Source organism: Centrocercus urophasianus, unplaced genomic scaffold (genome assembly GCF_019232065.1).
Source record: "Centrocercus urophasianus isolate 14NV4802_14NV808 unplaced genomic scaffold, USGS_Curo_1.0 seq_13, whole genome shotgun sequence".
In the NCBI taxonomy this organism is placed as follows: Eukaryota; Metazoa; Chordata; class Aves; order Galliformes; family Phasianidae; genus Centrocercus; species Centrocercus urophasianus.
Window position 1 is genome coordinate 50327113 of NW_024884475.1, and position 21316 is coordinate 50348428.

General features: G+C 39.1%; 1 protein-coding gene across 3 annotated transcripts in view; it reads left to right on the top strand.

Annotated features, from left to right (window-relative positions):
- Window positions 1–21316, top strand: part of SNX25 (sorting nexin 25) — a 58245-nt gene that overhangs the window by 19947 nt on the left and 16982 nt on the right. Inside the window, exons 4-9 of one of the 3 annotated variants that reach the window (XM_042812609.1) lie at window positions 262–434; window positions 1293–1479; window positions 7142–7212; window positions 16323–16513; window positions 19938–20069; window positions 20687–20962. In XM_042812609.1, coding sequence (XP_042668543.1) covers window positions 262–434; window positions 1293–1479; window positions 7142–7212; window positions 16323–16513; window positions 19938–20069; window positions 20687–20962 — 1030 coding nt within the window. Of the gene's footprint in view, window positions 1–261; window positions 435–1292; window positions 1480–7141; window positions 7213–16322; window positions 16514–19937; window positions 20070–20686; window positions 20963–21316 lie in introns of those variants that run through there. The other 2 variants (XM_042812610.1, XM_042812611.1) reach the window with 2 other exon arrangements.

Below are 21316 nucleotides of genomic sequence, written 5' to 3' on the forward strand. Positions count from 1 at the left end.
TTGAAAATGTGTCATGGTAGACTTAAACAAAAACAAGAAAACAAAAAAACATAAAACAAAACACAAACCCATTTAAAAATACATGAGAGTCAAAGTGTTTATTTACTGAAGTTTTTCTTTAACCTGATAATGAATTTTTCATGTTTTTAATATTTTCAAAAATTGTGAATAATCATAATAGAAGTGGTATGCAAGTTATGTCTCTCTCCTTCTTTCTCTTCCTTTTTTTTTTTTGTTTCTTTTTCACCTTTCTTTTCTTAGGCAGGAAGATCCACCGAGACCTTTTTTGTTGCACCCATGCTTGAGGAGCTCTGATGAAGAAGTAAGGTTCCTGCAAAAATGTTCTCAAATTCTGGTGTGTTGTCTTCTCCCCTCAAAGGATGTCCAGTCTGTCAGCTTGCGCATAGTCCTTGCAGAAATACTTGCAACAAAAGGTAGATGAAAAATCAGAGTTAATTAAACATGTACACGTATACAGTATTAATAATTACAGACACCTTTATGTATGTCTTGATGCTACGCTTTTAAGTACTGATATTTTATTTTCGGTGATGGCCAATTGGGCACTTTATGTTTTCCAAATTAAGCATGTACTTACTTGACTGTCCTGACTTGTTGCCAAGTTTCCTCACGCCTTTCAGGATAAAATTCCTTTTGTCTTTTCCTTCTATCATTTTTTTTCCATAGGGGACCCTTTTGCAGTCTTCAGTGACGCTATTTTTATGAATAATTTTGACGTGTTGAGCTTCATTCAGATGCACAGAATCCATAGACGTGATTATGATTGAATTATGATACCAGACTGGATTTGTTTTAGACTTTGAATTATTCCAGTTTTTTAATGAAGGTTTTCTATTATGCTTTTCATTTTATCAGATATGCTTTAATTAGATTATGAATATGCTTGCCATTTTTTAATATCATTGAATTCAAACTCTGAAGTTATGAAGCCGTGAGAGCATTATGCAATTCAGTTCACTATACAGCCATTACAAATGAAAATTTAATGTTATAGTTTCCGTGACACACAACAAAAGGAAAAATATGCTTGAAATTTCCTGGATGAGACTCAACTTCATCAGTGTACATTAGTTTGGGTAATAGCACAAACAGTTTTATTATGAAGAGATATGCGTGAGGTCTCAAACATACTTTATAGTCCTGGAGACTGGTTTGAAATTCTTATTGATTTTTTTGCATCTATTCTTGCCTTTTGTCTGTAGTATTCTTGTGAAGTACAACAGTTACTCCTCAACATAAGGATTTTGTTTTAAAATATTTTTCCTCTCCAGTACTGAAACCAGTGGTGGAACTGCTGGGTGATCCAGATTATATCAACCAAATGCTACTCAGCCAGCTGGAGTACAGAGAACAGATGAATGAGCATCAGAAGAAAGACTACACATATGCTCCTTCGTATGAGGAGTTCATCAAGCTGATTAGCAGCAACACCGATGTTGAATTCCTGAAACAATTGAGGTACTTGATACTTCACTATAGCTTATTTGAAACTAAACGTGCTGCTTTTGCTAGCCATTTACTGAGATTTGAATGAAATGTATTTTCAATTCAATTTTTTTTTCTTTTGGTGAAGCAGAGACAATAAAGTGGTCTTTAAGCCACGGTATTCATTAATCTGTAATATAGTCAGCTTCTCAGTTTGATGGTAGAAAATGTTAAAAAAAATTCCACTTAGCTGGAACTCAGCAGTTTGCAGTGTGTGATTCTCTGACATAGAAAGAAGAGTTTGAGTTCCAGCACACTTTACTAGTGACATAGAGGTGTTTCTGGACTGTTGCAGGGAGTTGTTTTCCAGTTGCATCCTTCTTAAGCATTTTGATGAACTGTGAAAAGTATGTTAAAGACGTTAAGAAAACCCTGTTTCCTACATATTCAATGTGCTGCTTGTTGCTGTTTCCCAGTAAAATAACATGTACACCCTTTTGTACTTATTTTCCTTTCCTCTCAAAAAATCTCAGTTGCCACCTAATTTTCCTTCCAACTTCCATCATAACATACCCACATGCATCTTGAACCTGTTTGCTCAAGCATGAGATGATCTTTATACTGGCTTTATATTTACAGCTGTGCTGTTTCTCCTGTGATTTCTGATGCAAGAGAAAGGATAAAGAGCAAGTGAAGCCTGGGGAGCAGGCCAGAGGGGTAATATCCAGATAGAATTTTTGTATTGTTTTGGTTTTGTTGAGCATACTAAAGCTTTAGAAAGCTGTTGAACCCGTTTTCAGAGTACGGATGCTAACCTGTCACCACTAGCCAGAACTGTTTTTCCTTTTCCCTGGCTCACTTTAATTGCTGCCACAAGTCAGCTTTCTTCCTAAATGGCTGCAGCAACATCTGAAAGACACAAGCACATCGATTCCATTTGGAGCACTCTGGGTCATCTGTTGTGACCCAAACCTTTTGTTAGACTCAGCTTGATCAGGCCAAGTGATGGGTGTACCAAGATGGAATATTGTGGGCAGCATAAATACTTTCTGTTGTTCTTTTCCCTGGTTCTGAAACCACTTGCATTTCTGAGACAGGAAAATGCATTTAGGTGATGGTGAAATGATCTTGTTGCTTGGCTACTTACTGCTCATCTGCTGTAAAATTTGCTCTTTACTCTGGGCCAGTGTGCCTTTACTGAGAGCAGAAATTAGTCTCTATTAGACTCCGTCTAAAACCTAATTGACGTCATATTTAGAAGCATAATCACACTAATGGATCTGCTTGTTTCAAAAGAAACCCAACTCTTCTGTTGTTTTTCTTGTGCCATATTAATGCACTCAGTGTGCTCTCTTTTTAGCTGATAGGTCATCCTAAACTGTGTTCTCTAATATTGGGTAGTGAATTTGCTTCATGGAATTATATGGTTTTGGCTGCACTGAGGTTTTTTCTTTTCTGCCCTGTGGAGTCTGACAACTATCATTTTATGATGTGTTCTGCACCCTGTGTAATATTGATCAGTATTTAAATGGAAAATATTCAAGAAAATCGAATTTAATTTTAAAGAGAAAAATAGTGTTTGATGTTGAGGACTGTGCTCTTTCTTCTGCTGTGCAGAGCCTGTCCCTAATGGAAACATCCATGGAAAGCATTTCCCTGTGGGAGAAGAGATTCCTCTTGTTTTTGGTCTCCAGCACTTAAAGAGAAATGGGCTTACCCGTAGTCCTCTCCAAGTTAGATAGTATATTTTGCAAAGCTTTCACGATATGCCAAAGAGAATTAGCAGATTTATGTCAAGGAAACCAAACAGCGGTCTCTATATGGACGAGCAAAACAAATGATACTTGAGATGAACACACTAAGTAGTATTTCAGGTTGTATTTCCCATCCGCAAACCACGGGAGAAACTTATAAAGAAGAAATTAAAGAGTATTAATGAATCACTGAATATCCTGAGTTGGAAGGGACCCACAAGTATTATTATCAACTCCAACTCCTGACTCTACACAGGACAACTTAAAAGTTAAACCATCTAAGAGCAAAATAAACCCCTTGGAATTCAAGAGAACGTAGTTAGGTTCCCTTAGAGTGATGGGAGTGGGGTGAGTGCTTCCAGTTGTCATTCTACTGGAAATAAATTACTGGTATGCTGTACTTAGCATCTGACTGGGAAACCTGTCTTTTCTGAATAATAAAACTCATTTATCACAAGTTTTGTTTCCTGGTTTTACTTGGAAATCTTTTTTCACCACCTATTCTGAGCTGGTGTATGGCATTTATGAATGTTCAGCCTTCTCCTATTGCTACTGATGTTGCCACGTAACATCTTGGAGAAGAATGAATTTAAGTAGTTACAATTTTTTGTGTAGGCTTAGCTTTCAGGAAATTATCCCGAGGCACTGTAGTTGCTGGGAAACTCAATATTTCTTTGAAACATCCCTGCTGTGCTTTATCTTTGCAGATGAATTTAATTACCGTCTATTTACTAAAATAAACATAAAATGTTTTGTTGAATAAAACAGTCTGTGAAGCACTGATAAAAATTCCTCAGACTCTTGACTGGCTGTGGCCAAGAAAGCTCAAGTTCCTGAATGCTCTAATATGTATGCATGTGACATTACAGCACAGTTACATCCCTAAAGACGTCATTTAACCTGATCCTCCTGGGCCCAAACCACCACCCCAGAGTATCTTTTCAGGCTGATCTCATTAGCACGGCCTTGTTAAGCTTTCTTGTGACAAGAATCAGGTATATGTTATTGGTAAGTATGGAAGAATTCTCAGCTAGATCATCAAATACCTGTGGGTAAAGGATTTTGTTGCTTTTGGTGAGGAGATCAGGAAGGAGAAGCTGTGTGTGCTGCATCTCCTTCTAAGGAAGTGTACCTGCTTTCTGCCTTGCAAAAAGGCTTTCCCTTAAAGGCTAGTAATGGTGCTAAGATTTTCTAAATCTTTTTGTTCCTCTCCGTGGTTAGAAGCATTGCCTTGAGGGAAAAAAAAAAAACAAACCACTATTGATTTTTGTGTTGGTTGTATGGTTTCTCTTTGTAGAACTTAAGTGCTGCAAGAACTATTTATCATTACTTCTGTAAAAGTTTTGAATTCACAGTTCATTAATATCTGTACAGGGCCTCTGACTTTTGTTCACTTTATCTCTTAACAGAATTTCTCTGCTTTTTGGAAACATCTTCCTGTTTTTGTAGGGGACGTTTGTAGAACTGATGTTTATTTTTGTAAAAAGTAATTGAGAGTTTTCTGAGAGTTTTCTTTTCCATTCATAGCTTTGTGTTCTTAAAATTAGGATTTGTTTGGGGAAAAAAAAAAAAAAAGCTTCCAGGGAAGGGAATGTTGTGTTATCTACAAACTTCTCTCAAAGTCACCCTTCTAACGTTTACCTTTGTTGTTATGATTAAGTGAGGCAAAGTTTAATTTCTATTGTATCAAGTCTCCACAAAGTGTGTTGTTCTTATTTCTTTCAAGAAGAGAGTTGTACAGGGAAATTTCACCCTCGTTTCTCCTCAGGTTTAAGTTAGCATAGATAAATTGGAAGGCTGCTACGAATGAGGAAGGAAAGATGATTTCTGCATGAGATGTGAAATGAATTTACTTCTGTCAGAAGAATACTGGAGATAAGACAGGATGAATTAACGTAGTATGGAGTAAACAGTGATAAGGAAATAAGCCAGCCATGGTGCTGGCTGCTTCTTACTTCTGCTTTAAAAGTGTTTTATTTATTCTGTTATTAATAGAGCAGCAGAAGGTCAATAAGGAATTCATGGTAAGAAGGGCTGTTATCTCATGTTCTGTGCTGCCTTCTACTTAAGATGTGAGGGAAAGGGATGAACGTGACGAAGAGCTGAGGAAGAGATAAGAGTGGGAAGGTACATGTGAGACTGTGATTGGTCCTGTTTGTTGTGTACAGTTCACTTCTTGAAAATCAAATGAGTATGTCACTTGTAGAAGTTTCAGAGATGTTTACTCACCTGTCACCACAGGGTGTGCAGCTAGAATGTTCAGACCAAACTTATAGAGAAAAAGGGCTGCAGCCTGGCAGGTCAGTGTGACTGGGGTGGTGGATTGGGCCCAGGAGGATCAGGTTAAATGATGTCTTTGGGGATGTAACTTAGAGCATCTCCCTTAAAGTAAAGAACGGAAGAAAAGGCTTACTATTGTATTGATAATGGTAAGGTATAAAGCCAGGAACGTGAACAAATGGGTGTAAATTTTGGAAGAAGGGAAGCTGTAGAAGTGGGGACTACCTTCCTTATGGTAGTATTTATTTGGTTGTCTGTTCTGTGGTACTTGGTAATTTCATCATGTCCAGTGTTTTTAACCTTAGAATGCTGGAGTGAGGTGAGTGGCCCATTTTACAGATGAAAGAACCAAGGCACCAAAAGCCTAAGTGAGCTGTTCAGAATTGCTTGGGAAGCCTGTGTCTGAGCAGAGAGTTAAACGCAGGCTCCTTGTGGGGCTTTTCCTACTCCAAAGTATTGAACAAGAACTATGGTGATGGCTGGAAACGAGGGAAAAATAACGGCAAAAGGAAATAGGGTTAAAAAATGAAATATTTGCGAACATGTTATCATAGAATTACTGCTTAGGTAAATCAGGTTCTTGAGTTTCTGTTTGGTGTTGAAGGAGTTGTGTAGAATCAGGATCACTGCAGAAAAAAAACACCTGGAAAGTGTAGTTGTAAGTGAATGTAGGCGGTACGCTTATGAAGAGGCAAAGGTTGTCCAAACAAACACTAAAAAATTTACAGGAGGAAGGAAGGATGGGGAGAAATGGATAACATTGGTGAACCATAGATGAAGGACCATATATTATATGGGTCACAGGTCTTCTCTTAAACAGAGGATTAAGTAGTCATGGAAGACTTCCCATGGGGCACTAGGCTTTATCAGAGAGTTAGTTGATCGAGGTTAGGTAACTCCTACAGAGATGAGTTAAATTTACTGGAAGACTTCTTTATTACTGATGTTACTAGTTTCCAAAATAAATGTGCTGAGAGAAATGTGAGAGGTTGCTGTGACTGGGATTTTGATGTTTGTAGAAGATTTAATTGGAAACTGTTTCCCTTGCTGTTACAAAACTGATGTTAAAATTCAGTTTACTAACTGTGGTAGCTGTTTTGCGTTGTGTATAGTATAAATCTGGGTGATAAGCTGCTTATAATTATTCCTCGGGTGGAGTACTTTAGAACTTTTTCCTCCCCCTAGAAGTGCAAAAGCTCCATATATGTACGCTAGCTAGAAGAACCTTAATATACAGCTGTCTGATCTTGAACTGAATTCCCATCCTAGTTTCCTACAGCAAATTTGTATTTACTCTTCATGTTAAAGGCATGACTTACTGTGTTTACTAAGTGTCTGTGCCATGGAAACATTAGAGAGAAAGGAATACTATTGCAAGTTGGGAGTTTTCCATTTGTTTCAAAACTGTCTTTTTCCCTGCTCTCTTCCCTGTGTGCACGTTGCTTAGGTTGTAAATGGACTGAGCAACAGCTCAGTTTTAAGCAGAGGGGGAGGTGTTTTTTATTCATTCTTAATTATGCTGTATAAGGAATGTACTGTAAAAAAAAAATAATAATAAATATATATATATATTATAGATAGGTAATAATTAACACTGTTGTTTCTTTTTTTTCTTTCTCTCCTCCCTCTTTACCCTTATCCGCTGCTGTTTTTAAAACTAGGTATCAGATTGTAGTGGAAATAGTTCAGGCAACCACAATCAGCAATTTTCCCCAAGTGAAGAGGCAGAAAGGTAAGAATCCTGTTTGTTACCAGTCATATCTGTTGTTTTCATTTTGCAAAGCTATCTGAATTCCAGAAATAGATAGATCAGTTTATGGGGGATTTTTAGACAGATTTTAGGAATGCTGTGCAATTAGTATCTCAGTTCTATTTCATTTGCCTGATTGTTCTAAAATCTCCATGGTGTATTTCCACCCCCCTGCCATACTGTTCCCATCTAAGCTGATGGGTCAAGAAAAAGATTGCAGCTATATTTTTTTTTAATCTTCAGAACTTGCTGCATCTTGGATTTCTGGCACTGCAAATTCTTATGCTGAGAATGTTGCTTGCTCTTATTTATTCCTGCAATCCATTCTTTAAAGTATCTGTTCTTTCAAAGCACAGAATTAGGAATTGCAGTGTAATTATTAGTCAGACTTTATTTTGACTCGTCGTATTGCATTTTTATGTTGCAGTAGAGTGCTCTTAAATCCCTCTGCAATTATTTGGCAACGTCTACCTTTTGAAATGCATGTGAACTTGTTTCTTACATTTGTGCTTATATTGAAGATGTATATACTTTTTTATGGTTCTCAAAATGTACCAGAGCTGTGGGATATCTTCAAGAGATTTTATTGATGGAAAAATTATCAAACAAAATTTTTGCTTGAACAGATCCACCTAACCATAATAGAAAACAATGGACAGTATGAGTTAAAGGAGTTTACAAGCAGGAGGGGACCAACATATTTTATGGTCTGATAATGACAGGACAAGGGGAGATGGCTTTAAACTAAAAAAAAGAGCATATTTAAGTTATCAGGCATGTCCAACCCATGGGCCACATGTGGTCTGGCACAGGTCACAGTGCAGCCCATCACCCACAGTTTTTATGAAGACTGTTCCAAAAGTAACGCCTCTTATTTTATGATGTTGGCCTACAATACCGGCGGCAGATGTTGGTGGTATAGCAGTAGAGGTTGAACCTTCCCACCAGTATTCATTACATTTTGTTGCTGTGTGACAGATGGCATCAGAGAGGCAGTCTGACAGAATGATTTCTGGTATGGAAGTATGTGCGAAGCAGAGCTAATGCTGGTGACTTTGTTGAAAAAGTGTGTTGTGTAGCTGAGAATTTGCTCTATGAAACAGTGTTATTGTGCTCTTTGTATTCATTCTTGTTACTATGAAAATAATTAGAAGGCATTTCTTGTGCTGCAACCTTCATAGGTGCAGCCATAGACAATTTTTCATTCAGCGTAGCTCAGGCAAGCCAGGGGATTGAACATTCATGGATTAGGTGTTAGGAAGAGGGTGTTGAGGCTGCACAGAGTGCTGGGGGTGCTTCTTCCCTGGAGGTGCCCAAGGCCAGGTTGGGTGGGACCTGGGCAGCCTTGAGCTGGTGGGGGGCACCCAGCCCCCAGCAGAGGTTGGAGCTGGGGGGCCTTATGGTCCCTTCCAACTCAAGGCATTCTATGATTCTGTTATAAGAATGGATTTGTTTGTAAACTAAACTAAAGAGATCTTGGGTTTAGTTCCTTGTGCCACATAAGAAAGCTTTTAAAGGGTGTAATGGAAGAAAAAATAATTTAGAAACAGAGAGAAGAAGCACCCCAGGAGGCACGGGGTTGGCAGGGAGACAATTTGATTGCTAGTCTGAAGAGTTTGGAGTCCGTCCTTGAATTTCTGAAAATACAACGCTGATGTACATTTCTTTTTCATCCTAAAATAGAGTTAGATATCCATCCCTGTGGGGTATATTGATTGTACCAAAAGGAGGCAAAGTTAGCATTAATTTTTGTGCAAGCATGCATCACAGAGAAATATTAACGTTTCTTAGATGAGAATTGAATAGAAAATGTGTTTCATAAAGTAATAAAATGAAATGGGGAAGTTAACTCTGAGTGCATTATGAAAAAAATCAATCTTGCTAAGCTTGTATTTCCATTTGTGCAGCATTGTTGTGAGAAGAATTGATTTGGGGAATATATTTTTGCAGTTTAGGCTCCTGCAATTAATTACTGATGATCATTTTTTGGTCTCACTGGAGTTTATCCAGTTAACTGTACACTGAGCACTGAAGAGAAGAGGCTTTTCTGAAGCTGCAAGTGCCTTGCTCTGCAAAAGAGATGTAAAAATCCTGGTGCTGTTTGTTCTGACAAAGGAGATAAGTTCCACTTACTCTGTGGTTAAGCTGATTCTGCATTTTTTTTTTTTATGGCCTCTTGTGGAACAGGCTTCCTAGTGGAGTGGTCGATGCCCCACACTGTCAGTGTTCAAACAGTGTTTGGACAGTGCTCTCATTTATGTACTTCAGGTTTCTGTGCGGCGGTCAGGCAGTTTGAAGATCCTTCCAACTGAGCTTTTATATTTAAATAACTGTTCCTCAAGAAAATGATGTCTTTTGATTTGTGTGGAACAGTATGTTCAGCTCTAGCCTACAGTACAATCCTATTGTAGTTCAGCACATTAAAAGCAGATTTTTTTACCTTTTATTTTCTCTACTAAGGCTTTCATCTCCATAAGTTTCCATTCTCAGTCGGTTCACAGCAAAACTTTTAAGAACAACCCCCAGACTGTAGAGGGTTAAATACATATTTGTAAAGGTTTTTGTGTTTTGGTTTTCTTGTTTCCTTTTGAAGGAATAAAAACATGGTTTTTTTAATCTGATGACGGATCTGAAGGAGAGCTCAAAGAAAAAGGATCCATCGTACCTTCTTTAAGCATTGGAATGAACACACATACACAGAGCACAGCTTTGCGCCGCGTGGAAGAAAACAGCCAAACAGGAAAATCAATGCTCATAGAACAGACCACCACTTTAGTAGTGTTACCATTTCATAGCTTCCTTTCTTCATGCCAGAGCATATCACTACCTTGCGACTGCTAGATTTCGTGGTCAGTAGCTATAAACATGAGCTTTTTGCAAAATGGGAGTGTTTACACATGCCCATTTTTCTTTTTTTTATTTAATCTCTTTCCCCAGTACCTGTTTGCCTATCTGTAATCGTCTGATTGGTCAGTGTGTGATATTGCCCTTTTTCTACTAGTAAATGAGCTGCTGTCTTTTGTGTAGTGGGCATCTCTTCCCTTTGATTCCAGCCTGGGGTTGGTCTTAACTTGTAGCTATTTCCATTTTCTGATGGCAGGGTTGCATTGTGAGAATGCGCCTTCATTGTTAGTGCCTGGGTATTGACTTAGGGCACATAATAAAAATAACAAACAGCTTGAGGTATGGGATTTTCCTGACACAGTGTTTTCGGTAAGAAAAGGTACAGCAACAGCTGTGAGAAGAAGTTGATGCGGCGTGAGTGGGTAGCAGTGAGTGGCTAGCTGCTATGTAATGAAGTAAACTGTGCAAGTACAGGACCAGCAATAAGTAGGACTGAACAGGTATGTGTACCTTTGCAGTTGATTGATGAGACCAAAAATGTTTTGGTTTACAAAAAGTATTAGGTGTTTATTATTTAAGAATAAGTTGCTTGAGATCATGATGACTTCTAATATGAGCTATGGTTCCCTGACTTTGTATGGCTTGATTCAGTAACAACGAAGTATGCATTTAATGCCAGTGCACAGAGGTGTTTGAGAGGAATGTTTGTCCCTCAGCAAGGACAAAGCTCTTAATTTAATTCGTGTTGGTGCCACCTATTGGCAAAATGTCTAGCTGTTAAAGCTTTTTAAGAAAAGCAGAAAGTACTTTTGAACATCATTGTATTAAACCATCTCTAGTGGAAAAAATGGCATGTTATAGGGTCTTTTTTCTTTTCAGATTTTATTACTTGAATCTTCTGGCATATGAGCCTAGAAGAGCAAAGGAAGGTGTACAAAAGCATCCAATCCATTTTAAGCAGTAGGTTTAGCATTTGACTCCCTGAGAGAGTCAAATATTTTAAAAGGCTGAGCAGAATAATTTCAGAGGTTTACAGTGCTGTTGTGGATGGGTGATGTAACTTCTGTGTCCAGGATTGTGTTCAGTCATTGCTAAAGGTGAACAGTAAGAAACCTAGTGTAGCATTAATGTTTGCAGAGGTGCTGACAATTTATTTTTGGAGTTGTGCAGGCCGTTGTAAGTAGAAGCTGTTATCTTGCTTGCTGACACTACATTCCCCATTCATGCACAAGATTGCTGAAGCCTTCAGCATTTGCTTTGTCTCCTAACTGTCCTTCTATATACCCTCTTCCGAAACTGTCAGCATCATTGCAGCAATGACTGTACAAGGAGATTTGCTTTTTACTCATCCTTATTTCATCCTGTTGATATTTTTGGGCCGTGTTCTTTTCTTGAACCACACGTGCTCTGGTTGGAAAAATAATATCTTTATACATCTTCCTGAAAAATGAAAACCAATATCCAACTTTATCTTACCTTTTGGTAAGAATTGATCTCTTGGAAATACTGAATCAAATTTGAGCCTCCATTTTAGGAATTCCATTTTTCTGTACAAAACGTGTATCCTTTACGTTTTGAAAGACTACAAATGCTTACCTGAAAGTTTGCTGTATGTAGTTGTCTTCAGGTAACACCGAGCAAATCTCTTTGAGGACGGTTTCCAATATACTGAATGGATTTATTTTATTTACCTTCTGTTTTTCTTCACCCTCCATCATTGGTGTGACAGCATGACCAGAAACCATGGCAATTTAGAACTGATTTTTGGATACCGCACTGTAACTGACCACATCTTTGTTGAGGAAAATTGTTCCTTTTCAAGCAGGTGTTGTGAGACAGATTGAAAAAGCAACCATTTATTTCTGAATGAAAAAATCTACTGAGTGATAGTAGGCTTCTACTGCTGAGCATTTCCACATGAAAAAATCTACTGAGTGATAGTAGGCTTCTACTGCTGAGCATTTCCACTGTGCATCTAGATACTTGGTTTTGAAGTGGAGCTGAAGGCTTACGCAGAAACAGAGCTGTCTGTGGGTAGGCTTTGTTACGTACTGTAGTTCTGAAAGGTGCTTGAACATTCAGCTTCAGAAAGGGGCTTTTCTTTTGGAAACTCAGACTCCAAACTGACTTGGAAGAGTGGGTTGTGATGTGTGAGTTTTGTCAGGAAGATAATTTCGGGTGGAGTAAGATGGATGCTTATCTGTTCCAGCGCATTACAGATGCCATCTAACTTAATTATGACAAAACTAGATTATGCCTTCCCACCACACCATCTCCCACAAAGGGATGCACAACTATTTTTGCATAGCATGTTGGCAGTGTTTAAAGAGCTGCATACAGCTGTACTTGCATGAATATATGGAAGGAATCCTCCACTGAGTTCTGGTGAGGCCGTGCCTGTGTGATTCTTGTGGATGGAAATGAAATGACTCTGATCGTGGCGGACTGATTCTTTTCATTTGTTATTTTCAAATGAGCTCCCCAGAGGAGCTGCTGCTTCCTTTTCTTGATATCCTTTGTGTGTGCTAGTGATGGCCAAAAGAGGGTGGGAGGAAGGCTGACTGGTCAGACAGAAGTGACCAAGAGGAACATAGAGGCTATATGTGGTCAGGGTTATGTAGCTGTAAAGAACATACTTTCTCCCACACTCAAGTTTGCCATATAGTCACTGTGATGTTGAAGGGTGTGTTGTGCTATATGTTTCTAAGAATCAGCACCTGAATTCTCTGTAATGTCCCTTCAAGTGACTGGACATGAGGAAGCATTTGAGGTGAGGGGGTCTGACACTGGAACAGGCTTCCTAGTGAGGTGGTTGATGCCCCACATCTGTCAGTGTTTGAGAGGCGTCTGGAGAATGCCCTCCTTTTTGATCAGCCCTGCAGTGGTCAGGTAGATGTACAATTCTATTATCTTTCTGTAAACTTGTGGTTCTTGTTAAATGTCAGAGTAGTGGCCTAAATGCTCAGTAGAACTTCGGCTTAGTGTAGCATTAAGTAGGCTGTGCATGTGCTAAGCTCAGCTTTTGCAAGAAGGTCCTACAGAAATGCATATGAAGTCACGCATGTGCAGTTCCTCCAGGGACTGGAGACAGTGCTGCTGTGCTTGTTGCCAGGTGACTTGTGGCTGTCTTTCTCCAAGCTCTAAAAGAACAAGACTTGTTTCCATTTCAGTTACATTTTTTCAAGGTAACTATTAAAATGAGAAGCCTTGGAGAAAGGGACAGTGAAGAAGTTCCTGATTAACTGCTGCTGGAAAAGTCATGTGCAGCTTGTGGAGGAAGCATGTGTCTCGTTTTGCTGATGAGAAGCAGGTTGTTTGTTTGTTTGTTTTCAAGGGGGGAGGGAACATCCAAAAATTGTAAAGTTTTGCTAGTAAATAATTGTCCAAATCTTGCATTTTCTTTCTTTGCATGGTGGTGGAACAGCATTAGTAGCATGTCTGCTTCTCTTCCCTTTATTGGTGCTTACTGTAGGATATGTGAATAAATGCAAGCTGCTGCTTCTGTAACGTTCTGGTTTTAACTGGCTTTTGCCAGGATGTCTGAATGTAGCAATCACACTGATTCCCAGAAATGGTGAAAAGGCTTGTATTTGTATTTCAGTGCTGTGGTAATAGGAGAGGATGGATTGAAAAGAGCACGTTGCTCGCTGCAGTGCTCTGCATGGGCCTCCTGTTTGTTGGCAGGGGGACCTCATGCCAGGCTCTCCTGCTGACAGGAGTGGGTTGGCAGTGGGATCTTCAGCTCTCCACCCCAAGTGGTTTTGACATGGAGTGGCTCGTTATGGGTGTGAAGATATTTTCAAAGTAATTCATCCCAGGAAGAGGGTGTGGAGTAGGGTTTGTTTTTCTTTCCTGGAGGCCTTCTACGATCACAGGATGTAAGACAACGTAATAAGCACGTTTTCCTCTAAAACCCTCTGAGAACGTGTTGTTCTTTGCTAAGGAAGTTTTTAGAAGGTCATTATAGCACTGGTCGTTGACTTTGAAAGTGTCGGTTTTTGAGCAGTAAGAGTCAGTCAGCTCTGCAGAGGAGTAAGGGAGAAAGATGCAGTCAGAAGAGGAGGCTGAGGAGTTGTACCAGGGGAGGTTCACAGTAGATATTAGGAAACATTCCTTCTCCAAGAGTGGCAGTGCATTGGCACACACCGAGGGAGGTGGTGGAGTCACTATCCATGGAGATGTCTAAAGAACTTGTAGATGTGGTATTGAGGAATGTAGATTAGTGGGCAATATTGGTGGAAGGTAGACAGTTGCACTGGATTATCTTAGAGGTCTTTTCCAACCTTAATGATTCTAAGATGCATGGCAGTTGCTAGCACAGGGGATGAGGATGTGTGGGTCTACCTGTGGGCACTGTAGCTGAAAGGAGAGGTGAGGAGGATTTGGGCAGTGGTTCTGTCAGGCCTATGCTTGTCAGTATGCAAGCATTTTGAGCCCAAAGTATTTAAGCTTTTGAGAGAACTGTGAACTTCCAGAAACCATCTTAAAGTCAGGTGGAGCAGGGGAAATGGTGGGTTTATCTTTCAAATTCAATCTACTGTCAATGTATTTGTATTGTCAGTATATTTAATGTGAGGGAGAGGTATTTTGTGCTTCAGGTTTCTTCCTTCTTTTCATTTTGTTGTTCTCTCCTGTTCCCTCAATAATACTGGTACCTCCGGTCAGGGAACTGAAACACTAAATTAAATGCTCTGTTGACTTCCCTGTGGAGATAACATGCCAGGAAAACAGATGGCTTATTTCTTTCATGGTAAACTCATTTTATCTTTTGCTTCAGTGAGTATTATCTACGTAGTTCACTATTATGTGGCAGCTCAGATGTAAATGATACTTAGCAAATAAGACACACTAACAGTCTGTGAATCAGGAAGCTTCCATACTAACATGTATAAATACGTGCAGCAAAAGAAGTAAGATTAAGAATATAGTAAAGTATTTTGGGAGTATATCAGTATTCATGTTATGTGTAGGGATTTATTGATCTCTACACGCTTTGAGTTGCCCCTCAGTATATGAAGGGCAAAACTCATGAAGATATTTACATGTTGCTTTTAAGGGTAAATAAATGGGGGAAAAAAAAAATCTAAAAGGAAAGATAGTTCAGTGTATTAGAAATGTATTTCGGGTACCTATTTGAAGTCATTCCAAAGAGGTTTCCTTTTTCTTTGTATGCGTTCACAGAATCTAGCTGTATGGTTGTTTCTTTCTTGTAGCTGTTCTGCAAATGGAATGCTGTTTTTATCCACAACATTTTATTACATTTGATATTTCAAAAAAATAGCACAATACATCTCTGTAGTTTATCCCTGAGCAGTGAATTAATCCTGAGCTGAATAGAAGCCCAAGTACTTTGCTACAGAGCTCTAGTTGCAGCCTGAAAAAGCAGGAATGTTTTCTGGAGCAGGAGGATATTAAAACCAATGTAGAAATGTGAATCAGTTGCACCCTGCAGCTATACAAAACAGGCATGATTTCAGCTCAGGTTTTTTTTTATATGCTTTATCTGCTAAGTTTTGTTTTGCTTTGTTTCTTAGGTTTTCTTAATAACTAAATAGAATACACAAACATCATACCTTCTGTTACCAAGCCCTGTTCAGCTGACTGTCTTTCTCATTACTTCACTACTCAACAGAATTGTACAGTCTTGCTGGGGCATTATTAGGTTTTTTTTAGTCATCTCAATTTTTCATATGGTCTGGGGATGAGACCATATGTTGTGCTGTTTGCATCAAGCTCAAGAAATTTGGATTTACAAGTGATATGCATGGGAATATGGAATGCTGAGCTGGGAAGGATTGAGTCTGGTCCTCGTTGTATTCAGTCATGGTTATGTTCAGTTTATGTTCAGTGAGGTACATAAACTATCCACTCAGTGACTTATTGTACACCATGGCTGCAGGTAGCACCTAACGCTGTCTGAGAAATGTACAACCTGTAGTAAAAATTTAGAATCTGTGTCTTACAGCAAATGATGGTGAGAGAGTTGAATAAATCAGCATTCAATGGACATTTCCCCCCCCCCCCCCCCCCGAACTGTTTTATATAAACACGAGGCATCACATTTTATATAAACACGAGACATCACATTCAAAATAATCCAAATTCATATACAAACTTCACAGCAGCTGTACTCATGGGCACAGTTGATTCCCAAATGACAAATGCTGTGATCACACAGGGCACAGAGGCACTGTGGAGATAACGTTTTTGTGTTGTAAAAAATGATCTCTGATTTGCTTTCTTCTCAGATTCAAAAGGGAAAGAAACTGCAGCAATGAAAGCTGACCTGCTGAGAGCTCGCAACATGAAGAGGTATATTAATCAGTTGACAGTAGCAAAGAAGCAATGTGAGAAGAGAATAAGGATCCTGGGGGGGCCTGCTTATGATCAACAGGAAGACGGCTTTTCTGATGAAGGAGATGGCTCTCAGAGTCAGAAGGTATGAATTGAATAGTTCTTTCATAGCCTGAAGGTCATTCTAAATGTGGTTCATATTAACTCTGCTGTCATTAATCCTCCCTTCCGTCAGGAATGAAGTGTAAATTAATTGCTGTACATTTTTTGTTGGGAAATAACTGCTGTAGTATCTGGAAAGACTCATTGATCATCCAGGTTGGAACGTTGCTGACTGTGGAAAATCAGGATTAGGTTGCATACTGTGTGCAGGGAATTCGTGAGATCGTGGCAGCAACTTTATTTCAAAAGAGTTCAACATATGCGTAATGTTTCATTGCCTCTTGTTATATTTACTGTAGGAAATACCTGTGGGTTTTGTAAATACTGAGTTACTCAAAAGCAAACACTTACTTGTAGAAAGCAACTAGTAAAACTAAGAGCAGTCCCTGCAGGAGAAACTCTTAAGACTGTTGACTGCTTATTTTCTACGTCACTCTACTCTAGGAATGGAAAAAAAAACAATAAAACAACAGGCGTAATTGCTGTTGCATTAGTCAGCAGCTACAAAAATAAAATCATAGCTAATGAGTCTGGCTAAATTTTGTTTAGTTGCTTCCTTGTGTACTTTACTCTGCCCCTCTGGGCAAAGCAAGCAATTTCTGTATTCTGATTAGAAGATTTTATCTTTTTATGTAGGTAGAACAAAGAAGTTAACCCTTCTTGGCAGGATTTCCAAGTTTCGTTGCATTCTTATAATAATTGTAACTGATGTACTGTTTCTCTGTCATGCAGCTCTTTCTTACCTGTTACGCATCGCTCATTGTGAATGTGGTTTAAAGAGGGCAGCTCTCCACCCTCCACTTGTCCTTCAAGAGCCATTTCAGATAGTTTGTCAAAGATTGTGCTGAGGCAGCCCAGAGCTGTTTCCTCAAGTTGAATGGAGCAAGTGGTGCCAGTGGGAAAAAGGCAGAGAGAAGCATGTGGCAGAACCTTGAAGGTCACTGATGCTTCTGAGCAGACTGTTCAGGGCCTGCTGAGAGGGTCTGTGCTTCCTGGATACATCTGTTAGAGAAATGGGGTCGGGTAGTGAAAGTGCACTGGGTAGGGGTGCTGATGGTTGCATTGGCAGTACAAGTGATAGGATCTAGTGCTGCTCTGCTTCTGCACGTTTTGATATGTTTCTACAAAGAACCCAAAAACCTCCCCCTCATCCATGTCAGAGCAGCAAACAGGAAAACTGCTTTTCTGTTCTGTTGTTCCCAGTGCAGTGCGACCAGAAAAGGGGCTCAGGGAGGCTGAACACAAGGCAGCGGCCATGCTGCTCTTCGCTGAGCACAGTGAAATGCCCGGGGCTTGGCTTTGTGTGGGGGACTGCCTTCACTGCCATTCCTTCTCATCCACTGCCTGTATTGCAGTAGCTGCAGTCTGAGCTGCAGGCCCCCAGCCCCTTCTGTACAGGCAATTTGGGTTTTTCACAGCAACGGGACAGAATGTTCCTTTAAAATTTAGCAGGTAAACTGATGTTGAAGTTGCTGCTGCTGTCCCTTAGCTTCTTGTTGAAGCCTGGGGTGAAAGCTTTTCTGTTAAGCTAGTGCTTAACCTGCAGAATAGCTAGCTCCTGTAGAAAAAAAACCTGGGATTTTGCCTTTAATGTGTATGAAATAGGTCAGAAACAGATGATAGTGTTCTGAATTATTGTTTTATGCAAGTGTAGTACAGGAGCTTGAATACATCATTAACTCTGGGAAATGTTTGGTGCTAGCTGAATAAAGAATAAATCGACCAGTGGCCTAAATGCATATTTTGGTTTCATTTCTGCTTCCTACTTTGCCTTTCTTGCAGTTCCAGGGCAGTAATAGAGGTGCTGGTAAGGCTTTATGTTCTGATTATGGTCTTAAATGTGAGGGTGGATTATCTGGAGTTGTCAGTTTTCCTGTTACAGACTTAAGAAACAAAAATGATGTGCTTGGAAATACTTTTTTTTTATAGCAGAAGATAATTACAAAAGTGTCACTTTTTTCTTTCATAAATATGTATGAGTCACAAGGTTGTACTGATTTTGCACATTTCACTTAGCCCATTATTTCAAATGTGAAAATTATAATCAAATGTTTAAAAGTAATGAACAGAGGCACTCAGCTACCACCTGAATCTGAATTGTCAGTAGCTCTGATTCTGATTTACAGTGTGCCCTGGGTGTTAGATTTGCTTTCAGAGAAAATAGAGTTTTAATTAGTGTAATATATAACACATCTCTTCTTATTTTCTCCTGGACCTTTTTCTTAGAAATTTTACTTGCGGCACTGCAGTAACTTAATTGAGTTCTTCTTGCCTATGTTCATTTAGCAAATAACTTGTTCATGGCTTTTGTACAGAGCACAAATAATCATGGCCACGTCTGTGACATAGTCCATGGAGCTGCAGCATCTCCTTAGTGTAGCTATGGTCTGTGAATGGTAAGAGTTGCTGTGAGGTACCAAAGAGAATTCTATCCAGAAGCTATCTGAGAGGTTTTAAGTTGCAGGGAGTCTGTGCTTGTAATGATACTGGAAGAGCTTGCTTCCATGGTCCTTGGATAGATTCTGATTTAATTGGTGATTGGTAAGATTTTCACTGTGATTTCTGAGCTTCAGAATATAAAATCATGTAATGTCAGGGTAAGTGGTGGTATGGCATGTGGGGATATAAAGTAGAGCTGAAATTACTGTTTTGCTGAAGATGGTGGTGTCTTCCGGCAGGAGTGGGCTTCCACATCAAGTAGCAAACTAAGAAAAGCCAAGTGAGCTCAAAATGAAGTGCTGAATATCAGAACTAATTTGAGATGTAGTGTCTGTGAATAAATGAATTATTACAGCGCACCATGAACAATGACATGAGGAAATTTGGGGATTATTCAAGGCATTCTGAAAAAAAGAGACTTACCTAAGAATGCCGTTTTGAAACTTTCAAGGCTGAATTTTTTCCCACAAGCTACCTCCTGTTGGATTGAGATGGATGTTGCTTATGTGGAGAAAAATTGGCGAGGTGACTCTAAGAATGCTTATTGATCTTCCTTAAAATTAAAGGGTATTTACTAACATTTGCCTTTCTCCAAATTCACAGAGTTGTCATTGTAATTCATGAGTAGCAAAGAAAGAATGTAAACTTTTTTCAAAGCAGAAGATGAGCAAACTACAACCAGTTGTCTTTGTTTTTGTTGTTTCCCATGTGTGTACAGCTGTCTCTTTTGGATAACAAGAGGACATAAGAGCTGAAGACATTATATTTAAATTCTGTTCACAAAATGTGGCTGAACTACTTGAAAACCTCTGGGCAGCAAGTGAAAGAATTCAGGTTGTTAGGAACTTCACCTTGGAAGCATAGTTTGATTACCTTAGTTACCCTAGTCTAGATCAATGATGAAGATTTACTGTTTGGTGCCAGGTAGGTATTTTGAGAGGTTTTACACTTGTTTTTCTTTTCTTCAGATTCTTCAGTTTGAAGAAATTTTGGCCAACCCTTCATACCGAGAGCATTTTCGAATATATATGGACAGAATGGATAAGGTGGCTTTGATTGATCTGTGGGAGTCTGTGGAGAACCTGAGGAGTGCTAATAAGGTGGGAAAAACTGCAAGTCCATGTGGCTTGTATATGAACCAGGATATCTGCTTGCTTTTAAAATAGCGATGCTATAGGACGGGTACTGAGCAATTTTGGACTTTTTTTTTTTAGCTTCTTAATGTTTGGGGATGGTGTGGCAATTAAAAATTGTGGTCTTCTTTGATAGTGACAGTAGTTTTCTGGTTTTTATTATGTGGCATCACGACCTATAAAAAATAGGTGCCTCATAGGCAGAAGTACTAATTTCCCTCTCCACCAGAGAGAAAGTGTGCAATAGGAGATTGGTTTTGCATTTTGAAAATACCCAGTTTCCTGTCCTGGTGCACGTGTCTCCGGTGTGCTTTTAAAAGCAATGGGTGAGGAGCTTTGATAATTTTAGAACACAGCTGTTTCTTCACTTAACAGATATCAGTGCTTACCTTGTGAAATGGACTGTTTTTGCACAGGTGCGCAGGCAGAGTGCCTGATCTCAGTAAGAGGTTTGCAAATATGCTCATTCATCTGGGCGTAAAATCAGCTTGATCACCCTCCAAGTTATGCACCTGGATCCAGAGCCATCCTGGTATTGTGAATGTTATTTATTATTCTCTTCATCTCTCATCCTTGCTTTGCAGGCTGAAATACCTCAGCTGGTGAGTGACATTTACCAGAATTTTTTTGTGGAAAGCAGAGAAATACCTGTGGAAAAATCACTTTATAAAGAAGTAGAGCAAAGTCTTGTGGGTAATAAAGGCATTGAAGTATTCTACAGAATTCAGGCAGATGTTTATGAAACTCTGAAGGACAGATATTACCCCTCATTTATCGTCAGTGATTTATATGAGAGATCAGTCAAGAAGGAAGAAGAAAGAAGTTCTGTCCAAGTAACTCCTGAGGACAAAGACGAAGCTGTGAGTCATCTTGACAATTTCTTTCACCATTGCTTAGTTACAGTGAGCTGGAGATGATCCTGTTTAAAGTGTGTGGAAGCATCTTCTGTCCTTGAGCTTTGGATTTCTTTTTTTTTTTTCTAATATGTTTACAAATATTATAACTTCTGTAGTTTCAGTGGATAAACTCAGTGTTTGCAATCTCTTTGAAACAAAATGGTACAAAATGGCTGACAACTTTAAATTAGTTAAAAGTACCTATTTTGGATTTCTAAGCCTTTTGTATTCCTTATCTTTCATTTTGCTTTTTAGTATCTCAGAATGCAAGATACCTCAGACAAACTCAGCTGTTTCATTTGTCAGTCAAGGAAGTGT